The sequence below is a fragment of the Callospermophilus lateralis genome (genome assembly GCF_048772815.1).
Source record: "Callospermophilus lateralis isolate mCalLat2 chromosome 11 unlocalized genomic scaffold, mCalLat2.hap1 SUPER_11_unloc_3, whole genome shotgun sequence".
Lineage (NCBI taxonomy): Eukaryota > Metazoa > Chordata > Mammalia > Rodentia > Sciuridae > Callospermophilus > Callospermophilus lateralis.
The window spans coordinates 2,630,995-2,653,091 of record NW_027510155.1 but is presented as its reverse complement, the minus strand read 5'-3'; the positions used below and the strand labels follow the sequence as shown (position 1 = coordinate 2,653,091).

Genomic DNA, 22,097 nt, shown 5'->3' with positions numbered 1-22,097 from the left:
ACACAAACAACCATTTTTGAGTCAAAACATGTTATGTTCAAGTCCTGGGTCCTTAAAGAAACACACACACACACACACACACACACACACACACACACACACCTGGGAAACAACTTTTAGGACAAAGTGGTTGCCAAAGCAGTGATCTCATTCACTTCCCTGAAGGAAGTGACCTCACCTCACTTCCTTGGTGACAGATCTCTCTGAACTTGGGATCCAGGAGGCGAGGTATCCAGAGGCAGTTCCACTCCCAGTGGGCTCACTTGATTGTCTATACCAAGGCCAGAGTCATTCTTTGTTGGTACCTAGTGATGTGTGCATAGTCAAATGCCTTGAATGGTCTCAAAAGGGGCCTTTCCTGAGAAAGAAGTGTTGGCTCATTGCTGGCTCCTGACAACTACACAGAGATGGCCAAGGAGACCAGAGCTGAGACAGGACAGGCCACTGCCGAGGAACATAATTTCACCCACCAGTCAGAGGACAGAGTGGATAGATGCAGACCAAATACAGGGGTGGTTTGTGTGTCTCAGTGGGTGTGTGTTTAAATTTGTCGTTTTGTCTCCTGTTCTGAGAACATGAGGAAAAACTTTGTTGTTGTTGTTGTTGTTGTTGTTGTTGGTTTGAAATGGACTGTTAAAAAGTGAGCCTGTTTATGTCAGTGGATCCCACTGGGTTTGTGGTTAAAGAGAGTAGAGAGAAGAATGCAGCCATAAATGTGTTCTGTCTAGTGGAAAACTTTGCAGGACTCCTCATGGCCAATTTATGAATGGACTGCTACTTGCCTTACAGATGGGCAACACCTACCAAGATCCTAAGTTCCTGTATTCTTCCTGAATTTTGGCCACTCTCTGAAGAGGTTCATGGTTTTGTGTCCAAGATGTGTACCACATTCAAGCTCTGTGACATGGCCATGGACTGGATTGCTGAAGGGCATGCCAAGCATCTCAGAAAACTCAAAAATTAGCATGACTGGAAAGGATCTCTCTGGAGAATCCCTGCTTGGATAGATAGTAACCCAAGTTGCATGATTAGGAGCTGTCAGTGCCACAGTGTTCAATTAAAGTTTTTCTCCAGGCTTCTTTCTTCCCTATTGTTCTGTTCCCCTGAATGTCAGAAAGGTGTTTGCCTTAGGGCACTCCTTTGTAACTCCTCAAGAAAAGAGTTTCAAATGGAAATGAAGAGGCCTAATCTGTGACTTTGAAGTAAAGTGCTTTGTAAAAGCTGTGTCTGTATCAGACTCCTGGCCCTGTGTGTGGCTGTGAATTACATTCTCAGCACCCCAGGAAACTCGGAAAAATCCCATATGTTCATCCCAATCTAAACGGATGAAAAACAAGTGTACTATTGGATGAAGTCTCTCGCCTTCCTCTGGTCAGACTTCTGACCCCTATGATGTCAGAACAGGGATCCTCTGGGTCAAATGAGTTGTTGCAAGCCCTCCAGTAACTAGCACACAGGTGTTTGGGTTTTTTCATGAGTCTAGGAAACATAAAGAATCTACCCCTGGCAGGCAAGAGGCCTCTAATTTGAGAAGCAGAGCAGTATGAACTACAGGCCCATTTTATCTATCTTGTTTCTCAGTAAGGGTGTCCAGGCCACCATGACATTTGGCATATCATGGGCATGAGAGCTTACTTTGCACACCATCTAAGACTGCTCACCCTATAGAAACCACCAGCCAGAATGTTATGATGAGTGTCTGTATGGAAGAAGATGAGGGCCATGTGGGAGTGTTTTTGTTATAATAGTGGTTTTTTGTGTGGTGGTTGGAAAAGATGACTGGGTTCACCTCAGCTTGAACTCTGGTGTGATGTCATTAGAGATTGAGTTCTGGAACTGATATCAGAGAACTATTGCCATGAATTGTGTTGGGATTTTAGAAGGTCAGGCATTAGAGGAGCCTTTGGAAACTGAGATCTAGGCCGAAGCTGGCTTTCTTCACAACACTGGGAATCTCAGCCAGGATTTCACATGATTTTGCTGTGAAAGCCTTTTTTGCTATAGTTGAGAGCCAAAACTCACAGGAACCTCTTATTTTAGACCCCAATATACCTGGATTCCTGTGACCTTTCACCACTCCTTGGGAACCTTGCCTGCATGTGATCTCCAGAGCTTTTACTGAAAGGAGATTCCTCAACACTTGATGGCTCCTGAACGAATCAAAACCCACATTGTCAACTTCTTCATTATTGAAATATGGCTAGGCCAATACCATGAAGTTTTTGAGAATCTCATGACCAGAAATTCCTGGAGAACTTTAGATTTCCTGTTGCTCATCATGATTCAACGAGCTAGTGCCATTTTTGACTGAGTGGAATTCATGACCATGGTGAAGAACAGAGATGGCAGTGAGTAGGAGCCAGCGGAAAACTGGGCCTGGAGCAATGGAGTGCAGGTGTGTGATCCAACATCTGTGGTGGAACCCTGTGGTTCTGTCATTGGCTTCCAAATGCCATGTGACTGACAAGGTACAGTTAGGAGACCCGAAAATATAAAATCATGTTGTTGTGGGGAGAGGATTTGGTGCGATGCTCAAAAATATCTTGCTATGCTCAAGTGGGAAAGATATATGGGGTAGCAGCCCAGTTTGTGTTTTTGCCTTCAGACCCTGACTCACGCCACGTGGCAGAGCTCCCTCCAGCATTGTGTCCTGGTTGGCCTTTTTGTATATCAAAAACAAACACCAATTTTCCAGGGAAGCTGTAAGAAATTAAAACTGGGCAGTGAGCCAGAGGCTTCACAATGCACCCAGGGAGACACTCATGCCCCAAAGGCCACAGTCACCAGCATAGAGAGGATTCAGCTCTGCTGCCTCCTGTTCCTATTAGAAAATATGAACCCATATCCTCCTGTTCACATAGACTCAGACAAAGCTTTCATGATCTCACTACAAAGGAAGCTAAAACACAAAGGTATATTTCTAGTGGACGAATGTCAGAGGCAGATAGTCAAGAAGTCATTAGGCCAGCAAAGTTCCATGTTTGTGGAATGTTTACCCTGTCCTCTACTTTTGGGATCTCTTCTGCCACACCCAAGTTTGTGAGCTCCTCAGAATTTCCAATTCCAGATATGTATTCACAGATTTTTTTCCTCTTCTCCTCTCATTGTGTCTTCTTTAGGGTGACAGTAATATCCAGGCATTGTGGTAAATGACAGTGGAAGCTTTTTATGTGCCACGTGCTCCCATATGTATTAGACTCATTTTCCGTTTTGCCATGTGAAATATTGAATCTCTGACACTAATCCATTACCTTGTAGGCTCTGACTACTTATCCTAACATCGATAAAAATAATCCTAAAGAATAGAAGTAGAGGCATTTGATAGGAGGCATGGTGTATACTTGGACTTGCCTTTTGCTTCATCAGAGATACATATTATGAAACCTGTGACACATTTTTCTCATTTTACTTCTCCAAGAATTTTCAAAATTAACGAATGTGTAACTTCCTGAATCCCTGTCTCTGTCGCCTGGATCACAATGGGTATTTTTATATACATATATATAATCCTACTGCCATCACAGGTATATTTTTGAGAGTACTCTCACTTTGGTAAATACGAATTTCTGAAGAGATCACTGCCCCCCAATACACTGAGGTAACTGAAAATTCAAGCTGTGGTGAGCTTTATACTTCAACCAGTTTAGACATGACACAATGTAGAGGAAAATGAATATTTTGGGTACATATGTGAAGGATGTATATATCCCCTTATGAATTTCGATTGGCATACATACTATTACATTTTAATTTATTAAATATATATATATATATAGTATGAATTTGCAAACATGAACTATATGTGTCATATACTTATACTACCTTGATTCTTTCATGTCCATCTGCGTGGATTTATAATCAACTTTTCAGGAGCTATTTTTCAGAAATATTCATTTTCTTGACATACATATTCATTTCAGAATACTCAGAATGAACTTCAGTGTATATTGAGTACTAACGCTAATATTTCTGCAGTAAGTGACCCCGTTTAACATCAATGAAAGTATATTCATATGGGACATGATGTGTATTTTGAATTAAATTTTTATTCAAATGTGTTATATTCGTATTTCTTCAGTATATATACATCATAGGATGTATCATTTCATCCACAATTCACAAATTGATAAGCATATGATTCACTTTCATTCACTCCCTGTATCAGATCCCATGTATTTCTCCATGTTGCTTTACTTGCATTTTCATGAGATTTCTTTTATATCACATAACTTTTGAATTCCATCATCATTTTTGAAGCAAAACTCAAACAGAGTTGGTTATAATTAGTAACCCTAATATTACCACTACATGTATAACTACTTGGATTCAATGTTTGTATGTGAATACCAGATTTCATGTATTTTTTAAAATATCAATTCAATCCATTATTTAAAATAGTAACCTGTTATATTCTTTATTCACCCTATGGTCTATTCATGCATCATCTCTATATACATAAACCCAGGATACACCTATTTTTATCCCCAAACTCTAAATGATAGGGTTTCAAAACATGCTCCCAGAAATGGTGGAAGAAATACGCATGTCACCTGATCCATATATTCCTTTCATCACATCATGTTCTGGACACAAAATGCAAAACTCACACTTATCTTATTCTTCTCTCAAAGCCTCATTTTAAAGAGAGCATGGATTACTAAAATCATCTACTTCTGCATTGCCTATTGTTTTCAAATTTCAATCCTATGGTGAGTATGCACTTGATTCTTTCAAGGATAGTGTGTTCAACTACCCCCCTGTTGAAATTATCCCTGATCTTATCACTCATTTTGTACTTTGCCTGATCTCCTAACATCCTTATTGATATCTATTTTCCCAAGTGCCTTGTTGTGACTGACTCTTCATGTGTGCTGACATTCCCATTTACATTTTAATAGAAATTCATTGGATTGCAAAAACGGCCTTTGATCCAAATCCTAAACTCACTATTCTTCCTTACCCTACACTGGAATCCTGCCTACTCTCTCCATTTCACTGCAAGCTCTCTTTTACATTCAGTAGTCCGAGGTACAAGATCTCAGGCAATTGTCTATGGATTTAGAGGATTCATCTCTGCAGAACATAATTCAAAACTATGTATCCAAATCAAGGCCCCAACAAACTTGTGTGCTTCAGATCTTACCTAGTTTTCTATTTTCATACTTACATTTCACCTTACATTCCTATAAATATCCCAGTTGCCCAATACCTGTATTCATCCAGCAGAATGACTTTTAACCCAAATTGAACATGATATGACCCTTAACCATACTCTGTTCCTCAATCTATTTTCACATAACAGCAGGTGCTGAGTTGATCTTGCCATACAGGTATGTAGGGAATCCTACAGCTGCTGAGAAGCTCAAAGGTAGATGCAGAAATGATCCCTGGAGCAAATGTAGGCAGCTAGGTAGGACCTGTGAGGTCTAAAGTCATCTTCCATGGCCAACAACCCAGTCAGGATGAAGGGATGAGGCTGAATCAGCCTCTCTCTTCTCAATGCAGGGAAGAGGGACACAATCAGGTCTGTGTGGATTGCTGATCCCGGGCTCCTAGGGTGTATAGACCTTTATGTCTTGTGAAAATGTCACAGGAAGGTGGGGCAGCCTCCATCTCATGGGACCCTTGGAAACAACTGTTAGGACAAAGTGGTTGCCAAGGCAGTGACCTCATTCACTTCCCTGAAGGAAGTGACCTCACCTCACTTCCTTGGTGATGGAACTCTCTGAACTTGGGATCCAGGAGGCGAGGCATCCAGAGGCAGTTCCACTCCCAGTGGGCTCACTTGATTGTCTGTACCAAGGCCAGAGTCATTCTTTGTTGGTACCTAGTGATGCGTGGATAGCCAAAAGCCTTGAATGGTCTCAACAGGGGCCTTTCCTGAGAAAGAAGTGTTGGCTCATTGCTGGCTCCTGACAACTACACAGAGATGGCCAAGGAGACCAGAGCTGAGACAGGACAGGCCACTGCCGAGGAACATATTTTCACCCACCAGTCAGAGGACAGAGTGGATAGATGCAGACCAAATACAGGGGTGGTTTGTGTATCTCAGTGGGTGTGTGTTTAAATTTGTCGTTTTGTCTCATGTTCTGAGAACATGAAGGAAAAACTTTTTTTTTTCTTGTTGTTGTTGGTTTGAAATGGACTGTTAACTAGTGAGCCTTTTTAGGTCAGTGGATCTCACTGGGTTTGTGGTTAAAGAGAGTAGAGAGAAGAATGCAGCCGTAAATGTGTCCTGTCTAGTGGAAAACTTTGCAGGACTCCTCATGGCAAATTTATGAATGGACTGCTGCTTGCCTTACAGATGGGCAACACCTACCAAGATCCTAAGTTCCTGTATTCTTCCTGAATTTTGGCCACTCTCTGAAGGGGTTCATGGTTTTGTGTCCAAGATGTGTACCACATTCAAGCTCTGTGATATGGCCATGGACTTGATTGCTGAAGGGCATGCCAAGCATCTCAGAAAACTCAAAAATTAGCATGACTGGAAAGGATCTCTCTGGAGAATCCCTGCTTGGATAGATAGTAACCCAAGTTGCATGATTAGGAGCTGTCAGTGCCACAGTGTTCAATTAAAGTTTTTCTCCAGGCTTCTTTCTTCCCTATTGTTCTGTTCCCCTGAATGTCAGGGAGGTGTTTGCCTTAGGGCACTCCTTTGTAACTCCTCAAGAAAAGAGTTTCAAATGGAAATGAAGAGGCCTAATCTGTGACTTTGAAGTAAAGTGCTTTGTAAAAGCTGTGTCTGTATCAGACTCCTGGCCCTGTGTGTGGCTGTGAATTACATTCTCAGCACCCCAGGAAACTCGGGAAAAATCCCATATGTTCATCCCAATCTAAACGGATGAAAAACAATTGTACTATTGGATGAAGTCTCTTGCCTTCCTCTGGTCAGGCTCCTGACCCCTATGAAGTCAGAACAGGGATCCTCTGGGTCAAATGAGTTGTTGCAAGCCCTCCAGTAACTAGCACACAGGTGTTTGGGTTTTTTCATGAGTCCAGTACACTGTCAGGCAGGAGGCCTCTAATTTGACAAGCAGAGCAAAATTAACTACAGGCCCATTTTATCTATCCTGTTTCTCAGGAAGGGTGTCCAGGCCACCATGACATTTGGCATATCATGGGCATGAGAGCTTACTTTGCACACCATCTAAGACTGCTCACCCTATAGAAACCCCCAGCCATAATGTTATGATGAGTGTCTGTATGGAAGAAGATGAGGGCCATGTGGGAATGTTTGTGTTAGCATAATGGTCTTTAGTGTGGTGGTTGGAAAAGATAACTGGGTCCACCTCAGCTTCAACTCTGGTGTCATGCCATTAGAGACTGAGTTCTGGAACTGATATCAGAGAACTATTGCCATGAATTGTGTTGGGATTTTAGAAGGTCAGGCATTAGAGGAGCCTTTGGAAACTGAGATCTAGGCCGAGGGTGGCTTTCTTCACAGCACTGGGATGCTCAGCCAGGATTTCACATGATTTTGCTGTGAAAGCCTTTTCTGCTATAGTTGAGAGCCAAAACTCACAGGAACCTCATATTTTAGACCCCAATGGGCCTGGATTCCTGTGACTTTTCGCCACTCCTTGGGAACTTTGCATGCATGCGATCTCCAGAGCTTTTACTGAAAGGACATTCCTCAACGGTTAATGGCTCCTGAATGAATCAAAACCCACAATGTCAACGTCTTCATTCTTGAAATATGGCTAGGCCAATACCATGAAATTTCTGAGAATCCCATGACCAGAAATCCCTGGAGAATCTTTAGATCTCCTGTTGCTCATCATGAGTGAACCAGCAAGTGCCATTTTTGACTGAGTGAAATTCATGACCATGGAGAAGAACAGAGATGCCAGTGAGTAGGAGCCAGCAGGGAACTGGGCCTGGAGCAATGGAGTGCAGGTGTGTGATCCAACATCTGTGGTGGGACCCTGTGTTTCTGTCATTGTCTTCCAAAGGACATGTGACTGACAAGGTGCAGCCAGGAGACCTGAAAATATAAAGGCATGTTGTTGTGGGGAGAGGATTTCGTGCGATGATCAGAAACAAGTTGCTTTGCTCAAGTGGGAAAGATATATGGGGTAGCAGCCCAGTTTGTGTTTTTGCCTTCAGAACCTGACTCACCCAATGTGGCAGATCTCCCTCCAGCACTGTGTCCTGGTTGACCTATTTGTATTTCAAAAACAAACACCAATTTGCCAGGGAAGCTGTAAGAAATGCCATTACAACTGGGCGGTAGCCAAAAGCTTCACAATGCACCCAGGGAGACATTCATACACCAAAGGCCACAGGTACCTGCATAGAGAGGATTCAGCTCTGCTGCCTCCTGTTCCTATTGGAAAATATGAACCCATGTCCTCCTGTTCACATTGACTCAGAGCAAGCTTTCATGATCTCACTACAAAGGAAGCTAAAACACAAAGCTATATTTCTAGAGGACGAATGTCAGAGGCAGATAGTCAAGAAGTCAGTAGGCCAGCAAAGTTCCATGTTTGTGGAATGTTTACCCTGTCCTCTACTTTTGGGATCTCTTCTGCCACACCCAAGTTTGTGAGCTCCTCAGAATTTCAATTCCAGATATGTATTCACAGATTTTTTTCCTCTTCTCCTCTCATTGTGTCTTCTTTAGGGTGATAGTAATGTCCAGGCATTGTGGTGGATGACAGTGGAAGATTTTTATGTGCCACGTGTTCCCATATGTATTAGACTCATTTTCCGTTTTGCCATGTGAAATATTGAATCTCTGACACTAATCCATAACCTTGTAGGCTCTGACTACTTATCCTAACATCGATAAAAATAATCCTAAAGAATAGAAGTAGAGGCATTTGATAGGAGGCATGGTGTATACTTGGACTTGCCTTTTGCTTCATCAGAGATACATATTATAAAACCTGTGACACATTTTTCTCATTTTACTTCTCCAAGAATTTTCAAAATTAACGAATGTGTAACTTCCTGACTCCCTGTCTCTGTCGCCTGGATCACAATGGGTATTTTTATATACATATATATAATCCTACTGCCATCACAGGTATATTTTTGAGAGTACTCTCACTTTGGTAAATACGAATTTCTGAAGAGATCACTGCCCCCCAATACACTGAGGTAACTGAAAATTCAAGCTGTGGTGAGCTTTATACTTCAACCAGTTTAGACATGAAACAATGTAGAGGAAAATGAATATTTTGGGTACACATGTGAAGGATATATATATCTCCTTATGAATTTCGATTGGCATACATACTATTACATTTTAATGTATTAAATATATATATATATATATATATATATATATATATATATATATATATATATATATAGTATGAATTTGCAAGCATGAACTATATGTGTCATATACTTATACTACCTTGATTCTTTCATGTCCATCTGCGTGGATTTATAATCAACTTTTCAGGAGATATTTTTCAGAAATATTCACTTTCTTGACATACATATTCATTTCAGAATACTCAGAATGAACTTCAGTGTATATTGAGTACTAACCCTAATATTTCTACAGCAAGTGACCCAGTTTAACATCAATGAAATTATATTCATATGGGACATGATGTGTATTTTGAATTAAATTTTTATTCAAATTTGTTATATTCCTATTTCTTCAGTATGTATACATCATAGGATGTATCATTTCATCCAGAATTCACAAATTGATATGCATATGATTCACTTTCATTCACTCCCTGTATCAGATCCCATGTATTTCTCCATGTTGCTTTACTTGCATTTTCATGAGATTCTTTTATATCACATAACTTTTGAATTCCATCATCATTTTTGAAGCAAAACTCAAACAGAGTTGGTTATAATTAGTAACCCTAATATTACCATTACATGTATAATTACTTGGATTGAATGTTTGTATGTGAATACCAGATTTCATGTATTTTTTAAAATATCAATTCAATCCATTATTTAAAATAGTAACCTGTTATATTCTTTATTCACCCTATGGTCTATTCATGCATCATCTCTATATACATAAACCCAGGGTACACCTATTTTTATCCCCAAACTCTAAATGACAGTGTCTCAAAACATGCTCCCAGAAATGGGGAAGAAATACGCATGTCACCTGATCCATATATTCCTTTCATCACATCATGTTCTGGACACAAAATGCAAAACTCACACTTATCTTATTCTTCTCCCAAAGCCTCATTTTAAAGAGAGCATGGATTACTGAAATCATCTACATCTGCATTGCCTATTGTTTTCAAATTTCAATTCTATGGTGAGTATACACTTGATTCTTTCAAGGATAGTGTGTTCAACTACCCCCTTGTTGAAATTATCCCTGATCTTATCACTCATTTTGTACTTTGCCTGATCTCCTAACATCCTTATTGATAACTATTTCCCCAAGTGCCTTGTTGTGACTGACTCTTCATGTGTGCTGAAATTCCCATTTACACTTCTCTGCATGGTCAGACAGATTTGCAGGGAATTGTTGGGCGGTGTGCTAGGTAGGACTTTTGGGTGCAGGTGGACGTGGGGCAGCTGTTTTCCTGTGGACAGTGGCTGCTTCATCCACAAAAGCAACTGGTTGTCCCCCACCAGAGCTGTCCAGAGTGATGGCCTTTTAATTTTATTATCAGGACCATGAGTCTTCTAGCAGGGATCACACCTCCCTAAGAGGTTGTAAGGAAACTCTGAATAGAAATCCACATAGTGGTGGAAAGATCTCAGACCAGCCATCCCTTGGGAGGTGGAAGTTAAAGGTTAGTTTCACTCAGTTGGCAGAAAAGTTTTGAGGGAAAAGTTAATTTTCATAACGTTTCTTTTAGCTGGAGATAGGATAAATGGGGCAAAGATGAATGTGCTTTTGTACATTGGGCTAATTGGGTTAGATTAATGAATGTGGTTACATATCCAGGGCACAATATGAGCTACTTTTGTATGTACAGATTCTTTTACTTGCCACTGTAATCTCAGAGGGTAGACATCATCACTCCCCAGTTCTTACAGATTCTTTCCCTTTGTACTTTCTGGATGCTTATAGGACATTGATTCCTCTCCAATCTGCTGGGCTTCTGCAGGAGTTCCAGATTTTTCTCCCCACTGTGAGAGTTTTGTGCATTGAGTGCAAAGCTTCAGTTACCAAGTGCTTAGTTTAGCTGTGGTTTGTCCACCCAGGGTTCCTGTGTTGGAAGCTTGCTCCTGAGTGTGGTGATATGGGGGATGGTGGAACCTTGAAGAGGTGGAGCTAGTGGTAGGTCACTTGAGGACACTGCCCTCAGAAAGGGAGACCTGAAGTTGCTGCCCTTAGAAGAGACTCTGGTTAGTTCTTGCATCTTGAGAGTCATTATGAAAGAGTAAGACTTCTCCAGTCTCTGGCTTCCTAGCTCATCATGTGCTCTCTCCTTTTTGCTTGTATTCCTGCAACTATGCGATCTGCCATGATGTTATATAGCCAAAGAAGGAACCCTCATCAGAGGCTGAATTAATATGAACATCTGATTTTGATTTTTTCAGCTTCCCAAACTGTAATATATAAACCTCTTTTCTTTATAAAGTACATAGCCCACAACCTCAAATATACGGGTCACTGGAGGAACCCAGAAACACCATGGAGGAACCCAGCAACACCATCAGGGTAGTGCCCAGGACACATTATCCATCAATCTCTCATCAGACGAACCAGAGGGAGCACAGGGTTGGACATCTGCACCTCCACCAGCACAGTACTAACACCAGAGATGGGAGTTCAAATCATTCCCACAGGAGTAAAAGGACCTCTTCCCCAAGGAACAGTAGGCTTATTATTGGGACACAGTTCTTCTACTACAAAAGGACTTATGATAAGTCCTGGGGTAAATGATCCCAATTATGAAAGTGAAATAAAAATTATAGCTAGTTCTCCAAAGGGTATATCAGTAATTTCACCAGGAGACAGAATAGCACAGTTATTAATAATACCCAGCCTACATGATAAATTTTCCAGTAGTACAATAGAAAGAGGTTCCAGGGGATTAGGCTCCACAGTTGTAGATTGGTCTCTGCTGTCTTTAAATTTAGTTTCTCGCCCAATGCTAAAACTAAATATTCAAGGATATGAATTTAACGGGCTACTGGTCACATGCAGACCTTAGCATCATATCTCATCAAGAATGGTCAAAACATTGACCATTACAACAAGCCAGTCAAACACTTTGAGGCCTAGGAGTGGCAACTAATCCCCATAGAAATGCAATGGTGTTAGATTGGAAGGATCCTGAAGGATGTGAAGGAACTATACAGCCATCTTTATTGGATCATCTTCCTATAAATTTATGGGGACGAGATGTCCTAGATCAATTAGGTTTGCAATTAACAAATAATAGCAATCCAAATGTGCCCACTATTATGGCTAGACAAGATTTGGGGAAAGAAAAAAGATTAGGAGAACAAGAACAAGGCATAGCAGCACCAATTCAAATAGATCAAGGAATAAATAGACATGGATTGGGTTTTCAGAAGGGGTCACTGAGACAATAAAAATTACTTGGAAATCAGAAAGACCAGTATGGGTTTCTCATTGGCCCCTGAGTAAAGAAAAGATACAAGCAGCCCATGACCTGGTCAAACAACAATTAACGGAGGGACATATACAACCTTCCATATCTCCCTATAATACTCCGATTTTTGTCATTAAAAAGAAATCTGGTAAATGGAGATTATTGCAAGATTTAAGAGCCATTAATAATGAGATGCTTATTATGGGACCTGCTCAATCAGGGATTCCCTAATAGTCTGCTTTGACAAAAACCTGGTATGTTTTAGCTATAGATATTAAAGATTTTTTTTTTTTCGATTCCAATTCATCCTGAGGATAGTCCACGTTTTGCATTTACTATCCCTGCACTAAATCATGAAGTTCCTGATCAGAGATATGAATGGAAAGTACTCCCTCAAGGGATGGCTAACAGCCCAACTATGTGTCAAATTTTTGTTAACAAAGCAATCCAGCCACTTAGAAATCAAAATCCTGAACTACAAATATTTCACTATATGGATGATTTATTATTAGCACATAAACTTAAAAACACATTGCTAGAATATTATGCCACACTTACAAATTTAGTAAAAAATTATAATCTAGAGATAGCAATAGATAAAGTACAATTAAATTTTCCAATTAATTATTTAGGAGTTCTATTATCTTCAACCATGGTGCATTCACCAAAAATTCAAATAGAAGTAGATCAACTCAAATCACTGAACGACTTTCAAAAATTATTAGAAGACATAAATTGAATAAGACCTTATCTAGGCATACCAACGGGAGAGTTGGGACCTTTATTTGCTATCCTAAAAGGCCCATCAGATCCAAATTCACCCTGCATGTTAACGCCTGAAGCAAGAAAGGCATTAAAAATCATTGAAACATATATGGAAAATATGCATTTGGATAGAATTGATATAAGTTTGCCTTTATTATTTATTGTAACACCAACAAAAAAATATTCCTACAGGAGTATTTTGGCAAGAAGGTCCATTATTGTGGATACATTTATCTTATTCTTTTAACACTATTCTTATTAGGTATCCTGAGGCTGTAGCACAATTAATACTCAAAGGAATAAAAAGCAGCAAAGGGAGTGTTTGGAATTTCTCCCAATAAAATTATTACTCCATATACTATGGATCAAATTGTTGAGTTAGATAATGAGTGAAATACTTGGGCAATCATCATTTGTAAATCTAATATTTCATTTGATAACCACTTACCATCTAATCCTTTATTGTCTTTTTGGTCTTCGCATCCTATAGTTTTTCCAAAAATGACAAGAAAAACACCTATCATGAATGCTCCCAATATATTCACTGATGGGTCAAAAAATGGTACAGCAGTAGTAGGTACCCCTGATCAAACTTTTACATTTTCAGTACCCAAACAATCAGCTCAAAAGGTAGAGCTTAATGCAGTATTACAAGATTTTGTGATGTTTAAAGATTCTGTATTTAATTTATTTTCTGATAGTCAGTATATAGTTAATGCTATAGTATCCCTTGAAGATGTTGGTAGGATTTCCCCTTCCTCTACTGTTTTCTCTTTGTTTTTCACTATACAAAGTCTAATCTGGGACAGAAAAGATCCATTCTTTATAGGACATATCAGGGCACATACAGGATTGCATATACATAGTCTTCGTTTTCACCCAAATTTAATTTGCCCAGTTATACCTCAGTGTTGTAGCAGTGCTGTGTACCTGACATAGTGCTTTGATATTATCATACCATTGTAGTGACCTGGAAGAGATTTAAGAGTCCTTTCTCTTTTTGAGTTTGAATCATAGCTTTGATGTGGTCTTTCTAGTTTTATGTTCTTGTTCCTAATGTAAAAGTGTTTAACGCTTTTTGGTTGTTTGGGAAGTAGAGGGATAAGGTTTTAACTGATTATTCTTGAATTGCTTTTACAATAAGCCAATTTTATTATCTTTAAATTCATCAACTTTATATATATATATATATATATATATATATATATATATATATATATATATATATATATATTTAATTTAGGACTTCTTAACTCTACTTATGATTGATGGAACACATTGATTTGGAATTTCAGATCTTCCAAAGCGGTATTTGTTGTAATATTATTTTTTAAATATAGTGCCTTTTAAAAATAACATAAGGAAGTGACTGTAATACAAAAAATGTTGATGTTTCAAGTTCTACTCATTTTTGGTAGATGCATTCTATATAGAACATGGCAGAAAGATGAAAAACAACAGTAATTGTGTATTCAGAATTCATACCAATCAGTGGTGAAACAGTGCAAAAGCAGGAGGCAATATCCATTGATTGATTTCACAGCTTTTGTATATCTGAGAAATGAGTGCTCCGATGAATTTTATCTTTTCAAGCATGTTTTTGTAAGAATTGTAGGTTTGCCTATCTTAACATTTATTTTCTGTATTTTAAAATCAAGTATTCTCCACGTTTTAAATGTTTTATATTAGAGACTTCTCTAATGCACACTTGTACCAATATTGTACCTTTTGTTTTTAGATGTTAAGCACATGCTCATGTTAAGTACTTACAAAAATTGTTACATTATGTTTTCTTATGTAATTTATTTTTGGTTTGTTTATGTGATCCAAATATATTCTTTCCTTAAAAAAATCATGCTAAAATAAGTAGAGCACATCTAAATTTACATTTAAATACAAATGGAATTCTAATTTAGTGACCTGAAAACATATGGACCTGTCCTTAAAATAGCCCCCTTTCCAAAATTAGTTATCTCTCTGCCTAAATTGTGCTTAACAATGTTTTTAAAACTTAAATATTCTGAGTTAATTTGCATATTAGATTACTTAAGAATTACAATAACATTTTATTTATTGACATAAAATTGCTTGAACGACTAGTGTTTTTTTTTTTTTTTTTTTTTTTTTTTTTCCATCCTAGATATCTTACTGTAGTTTAATAAATATTAGCCAAATTGGAGTGGAAGTTAACTTATATATGAGTGTTGTATTAAGAATGTTGCTTTACATTTCATGCAAAACTATTGATGATTTTGCCATTTTTAAGTAGAAAGCTTAAGACTTTACTACAGCAATTTAAAGTTACCTCAGTATAAAATACAAATAGCCTTATCTGTTATTTCCTGTTTACTCAGTATGGTATTGCTAAATTCAGTGATGTTTTGAAGTTTAAAAATTATTATTTCTGAATCTATGTAAGTGCACCTGAACCGGTATTTAAAATAACCCCCATGGGAACACACTTTAAGAAATACCGTATTCCATGGAGTGTGGTGGTGCACCCATGTAATCCCAGCTACTGTGAGCCTGACTCACAGGTCATGTCAAGGTCAAAAGGGTAGAATTTAAACCCTGCTGAAGCAGGGTTTTGAATTTGAGGCCAGCCTCGGCAACTTATTGAGACTTGGTTTTAAAATATACAGTTAAGAAAGGGTCTACAGGGGTAGCTCAGTGGTGGAACAACCATGGATTCAATCCCCAGTATTGTAAAAAACACAAACACATTCCATAAACATTTGTCTTCATATTTTTCTAAATATGCAACTGTTGTAACCGCAGGGCAGGCATGTTTAGAACAGTATTTTCTGCTAGATGAACAAGGAATTTCTGAGTTGTGAAGCTTCCTAAGCTGCTTGTTTTAAGAATGTATAGCTCAGGTCCGGGATTGTGACTCAGTGAGCAGAGCGCTTGCCTAGCATGCATGAGGCACTGAGTTCAATCCCCAGCACCATATAATAGTACACAAATGAAATAAATGTATTGTGTCCATCTATAATTAAAAAAAAGAAAGAATGTAGACCTCTTCATGAGTCTTGCTGGATAGGCCTCCTGCTTTTTGTGCCATGGTTCAGTGGTTCTGATGCCCATCTGTGCATTAGAATCACAGAGGGACCTTAAAAAAATCTAGGTACATTTCAATAGATCCTGATTTACAGGGTATGGGGTAAGGACTGAGAATTGTTAGTTTTTAAACTGCTACCCAGGTGGTTTTAATGTGCATCCATGGGTAAAAACTATCATCAGCCTTGGAGGAGAATGTTAGCAAACAGACTCAATGTCTTTTGAGTTTTAACACTCAGCTCACTTCTTCCCAGACCCCAGCGGCAGACAAAGGCAAAGCTTTCAGGCTCTGAGTCCTACACCTTGGCGTAAGGTTATCTCCAAGAGATGGCAGTACAGGAAAATTCATCTAAACTTATTTGTGTTTTCTTTAATAGCAGGTAATTTATGGAGGTACTGAGCTATATACTTGCTGTCACAATCATGTTTAATTCTCCCTGAAACCCTACAAAGTAGTTAGAATTATAATTTTACAAGGAGAAAACAAAAGGGCAGAATGAACAAGGAAAGAAATATGTCCAAGCTTACACAACTAGTAGACGGTAGAATTGAAACCAAAGGAAGTCTGACTGCAGTATTTACATGATTCACCTTCACACCAAGGGAACCCAATAAGGATATTCTTGGTATAAGACAGGGAGCAGAAATGAAGGTTGGACTTTAGGGAGTAGTGGGGTCTGGGGAATGCAGAGACTCATTGCCACTCAGCTCTTGCCAGTTGTTACCAGGCCTGGACATGATCCCCAGTATAGATGAGACATCTCATTTCCTAGGAAACAATATAAAGAGTTTAAAATTTTAAGCATGAATATTTTACAACTTTAAAACAAGCCATTCAACCTTCATTACAGACTACATTCTCTTCATTATTTTTCATTCTTGCTAAAGAAAGCTCTAGCCAAGACAGAGGTGCTGAATGATAGCACAAATAATACATTAAGCTTTGTACTTTCTTGGTGAGGGATTGATATTTCCCATAGACAGGGTCTATACTGACCTATACTTGCTCTTTATCTTTCTTTCTCTGGAATTGCTATAGACAAGTATTCTGGGAAGTCAAAGCCGAGCTGTGAATACTGAAAAACCATTATGTTCTGAAGGTTATGATGTCAAGGTCAAGGCCCAGTTTCCTTGCCATCTCTATGGTCAGCAAGGATGAGAATATTATAATATCATAGACAGGTGTTAAGATATAAACCTTTAGCCAGGTTAGTGATGCAGAACTGTAATCCCAGCTACTTGGGTGGCTGAGACAGGAGGATCACAAATTCGAGGTCACCTGGGAAACTTACTGAGAGACACTGTCCCAAATAAAATAAGTTTCGGGGGTATACTTGGTGGTAGAGCATTTGCCTCACACGTGTGATGTCCTGGGTTTTAACTCAAGTACCAAGAATGTTGTAGGTATATAAACAGACACACACACATGTACATTCACACACACACACACACACACACAGACATACACACTCACACACACAAAGCAAACATAAAAGAAAAAAGATACAACTCTCTAATCAATTTACTGCAGAGCATAGATTTTGCTCTATTTTCTTGTATCATTTTCTAATTTGTGTATATTAATTAGGCATGGCTGAGAAGCATGATTAATGTTTCTCTAGCATGTATTCATTCAGTAAGCATGTAGGCTGAGAAGCATTTTAGAACTTGGAGAAATATAGCATTTGTAATTTCATGGGGCATTGCTTAAAATCTGACTTGATCAGATGTGGACCTTTTCTTTTTTTCCCCTGTGTACTGGGAATTGAACCTAGCTAGTGCTACTATATGCAAGGAAAGTATTCTACCACTGAACTACATTCCTAGCCCTTTTTTTTTTTGAGACAGTGTCTCCTGAAATAGATTTTGAGCCTTTTTATAAAAAGAATTTCAGACTAAAGAGTATCAAAAGCAAATTTTAAGACATTCATTTCTTTTTCATTATAATGCATTAGGTATTTTTAAAAAACAGTGCAGTATGTTGCAAAAATACATCATAAGTGGATATATAACTACAGGATCTGAATGTTGGCACTTTGATGTTGAAGAGGACAAAAGCTTATTTCCATAACCGCTATAGCAATGGTCCAGATTCCTTTAGTTTGGGTTATTCATCTGAACATAATAGTAGCTGTCTTCTTGTTAGCAGAACCAAACTTTATTCTTTCAGGGGATATAGGGAGTCATAACTGGTACCCTACAAAAACAGATGCAATGTAATTAGTTATTCTTAAGGAGGAACTTCAGATAAACACATATCAGTTGAAAATTCTAAGGTCATTAAAAATTGCAGTTTTTAACTTGAAGGAAAATACATATTTGAAGAATATGAATGGCTTATTTCAGAGCTTGAGCCATTTGAAAATAGTGTGGATTATGCTTAGAAGAAAATTTCAGAATGTTCTGGAATTTTTTTAGTAATGAAAAAACAATGATTTAAAGTGGTTCTGGATTTTTAAGTATTTATAGATTAATGTTATAACTAATAATTCTGTACAAATCTGCATCTTTAAATACAAATAGTTTCTCAAATTAAAACCTTGCTTTGGCTGTATTTTCTAATATTCACAACCTGTTTTATTGGATCATCCATGTATGCCAGGATGCCTTTAGAATTTATGACTGAGAATGATATATTTAATTTGTAATTAAATGTTTCAATTTGCAGTTTCTTAGAATGCTACCTCTTGCAATTATTTTTTTGACATTTTAACTGTTACTTCACTTCAGTAGCTGTTTATTGAATATTTTATACAGTGCCAAATCACCATGGGAGCATTTGAATATTAAATGATAAATAAGCATTTTATCTATTATGTTCTATCAGTGAACTAATTAAGAGAAAAATGTCTGGGTTAAGGAATTAGGAGAAATATTCATGGAGAAACTGGTCTTTGACTTAGGGATTCAGGGATGGGTTGATGGTATATAGACAAGTGGATGCATTTGTTAATCAGTGTTTAACTTGAATAAAATAGATATTTGAAGAATATGAATGGCTTATTTCATAACTTGAGGCACTTGAAAATATTGTTGGATTATGTTTCAAAGAAAATTTCAGAATATTCTGTAACACTGATGATGACGATTGAAGGGAGAAGTGATTAGAGTGACTGTAGGAAAGTAATTTAAAGATAATATTAAATTAGGTAATAGATAATGTTTGAAAAGGCAAATTAAGTACTGTAGAAATTGTGCATAGCAATTGTATATATCTTTAAAATGAGTACTACTCAGTAATTGTCAACTGGTTCTTGGTGATTCCATTGATAAAACATATTTCTAATGGACGTGTTTGCTCTGGTCCAAGATGATAGACAACACTTAACTGCCTCAGAAACATGCCTCTGCAGGTGAAGTGGCGTGATCACCACTATTCCGTTAAAGAAGAAAGCCTGTGTTAGTCCAGGTCATCTTGTTTGCTTTTGGCAGATATTACACCCTGGTGTGGATAGAAAAACAAAAGTTCAGTTGTTGTAATCACCTTAAATTATTACTGGATGTGTTATTTTAAATTTGGGAGGGTAGAGTTATAAGAGGAGGGTAGAGAACAGAGGAGATTCATTGATTGCAGACTTTATATTTCAACTAGTTGGTTTCCGTATGTATAGAATGAAGTATCTTTCTATACTTAAAGAAGATAAGGCTGGTTATGAACTATTGTCACATTAATAGTGCATTAAAAGTTGTTGGAAATATCAATTCAGAAAGAAACCTTAGAGAAAGAAAATATTTGCATACTGTGAATTTAGCGTGCCAGTGTTAAGCATTTGATTTTATTATCTAGTGTTGTGCTAGATTCTGTAGACAAATCAGAGAAATAGATTTAATGTTGGTCTTGAATTTTATCAATAACCTAGCATTCCTGACTACATTTTCAGGGAGACAACTTCACCATAAGGTGGAGGCAGTGAGTTAGCACAGGTAAATCCTATGTTCCAGGCACAGTCAAATTTGGGGGTAATTAAAAAAAAATAAAGAAATAAACTATAAAAATGAAAACAAAAAAAAAAGAAAACATAACAACAGAAATAGGAAGTTTCTCTGTAGAGTTCCTAGGGGTTAGTTCCCAGAAGACATTTTATACTAACAGTTCTATGAGATTTTAGATAATTCCACATGTGTATAGCTCTACCTAAAACTGAATTTTAAGCATGATGAGGGGAGCGGCTTTATTTCCTTTGTGTGTGTGTGTGTGTGTGTGTGTGTGTGTGTGTGTGTGTGTGTGTATGCGGTGCTCGGGATTGAACCCAGGGCTCTATACATGTGAAGCAAGCACTCTACCAATTGAGCTATGTCCCCAGCCACTTTGTTTCCTTTTATTTATTTCTTTTCTTTTTATTTCTCTTTTTTTCCTTCTACAGTCTTCTCTTATTTCCCATTTTAAGACTGATGACTTGATGAAGTCTTTATGTCTACTGCTCTCCAAACACAGGGATGCCTAAGAAATGTTTTATGAATAATGAAAGTATACATTTAGAATTATGTAAAGCCAAATAGAATTTACATGGCATTTCATTATTATGTTCTTTATGTTGAATACAATGACTAATATTTTCTTTTTATAAGCCCTTTTATTACTAGTTTTAAGTTTTTATTTTCATTAATATGAATCACAAACAGAATATAAGGCCCTGATTTGAAGATAATTGATGATTGTCCCTTTAATTTATTTTTGTATTCTAAAAAAAGCCATATGCACTTGATTATGTAATACTGCAATCTGAAGATAGTTATCTTTGCACAACAGATCAAATTAGTTTGTTCTTTCACTGTGTTTCATTATCCATGCTGAACCTATTTAGAGAAAACTTTATTTACTTGGAAAACTTTCAGAGTCAACATGAGTGCAAAACTATTGAGTTGTTTCATTAGATATGTAAATATTTACTTAATCATTAATAACTTAAATATATCTTAGTAGATACGATTTATGATAAAAATTGACATGCTCACTCATGTTTATAGCACATAATGAAACATAATTTACTTATTCATTCGCTATTTGACAGATGTTTATGTTGTTTCCAATTCTTATCTATTATGAATTAAAGGTTCTATGAATGTTCCAACATGAATCTTTGCTTTGATGTATATTTCTAGTTTTCTTAGGTGAATTGCAAAGAGTGAAATGGATGGGTCATACAGTAACTATATATTAAACTTTTTAAGAAGCAGTTTCTTTAAAGAGGTCATGCTTACTGTTTTACCTTCTCTGCAACAATGTGTGTGAGTTCTATTTGTTCCATATCCTTGCCAATGCTTGTTATGTCAGTGTTTATAATTTTAGTTCATGGTATTTATTTAGTGGTGTCTTATTCTAATTTTCATTTGCACTTTTGATAACCAATCATCTGAAGCATCCTTTCATATACTAATTTCTATCTTGTTCTTACATTTATAAATTGGGTAGCTTTCTTTTTCTAGTATTGACTTTTAGTATTTTAAATATATTGTACATAAGGAAATGTGTGTGTGTGTATATGTATGTATATGTGTGTGTGTGTGTGTGTGTGCATGTGTGTGTGCATGTGCATATATATGTATATATGAATGATACTGATGATACTGTAATGCAATCTGTGGCCCAAAGGGTTGTTTTTCATGACAAGAGTTTTAAATTATGATAAAAGCTGTTGCACATGTTTGTCCTAAAAATATTTGCCTATCCCAAGATCATGTTATATTTTTCTACTTTTTCTTATTCTCTAAGTTCTATATTTCCACCTTATTTATTTAGGTCTGTGATAACACTATGAT

General features: G+C 37.4%; 1 protein-coding gene across 6 annotated transcripts in view; it reads left to right on the top strand.

Moving 5' to 3' along the window:
- Positions 1 to 2,057: 2,057 nt before the first annotated feature.
- LOC143385833 (cyclin-dependent kinase 14-like) overlaps positions 2,058 to 22,097 on the top strand; it is an 82,750-nt gene continuing 62,710 nt past the window's right edge. For 4 of the 6 annotated variants that reach the window (XR_013089520.1, XR_013089521.1, XR_013089519.1 and 1 more), the window contains exons 1-2: positions 7,885 to 7,896; positions 10,172 to 10,249. Coding sequence is in view for 1 of the 6 variants with exons in the window: in XM_076841339.1 (XP_076697454.1) it covers positions 7,886 to 7,896; positions 10,172 to 10,249 (89 nt within the window). In the remaining 5 variants the exon portion in view is untranslated. Of the gene's footprint in view, positions 2,396 to 7,771; positions 7,897 to 10,171; positions 10,250 to 22,097 lie in introns of those variants that run through there. The other 2 variants (XR_013089522.1, XR_013089524.1) reach the window with 2 other exon arrangements.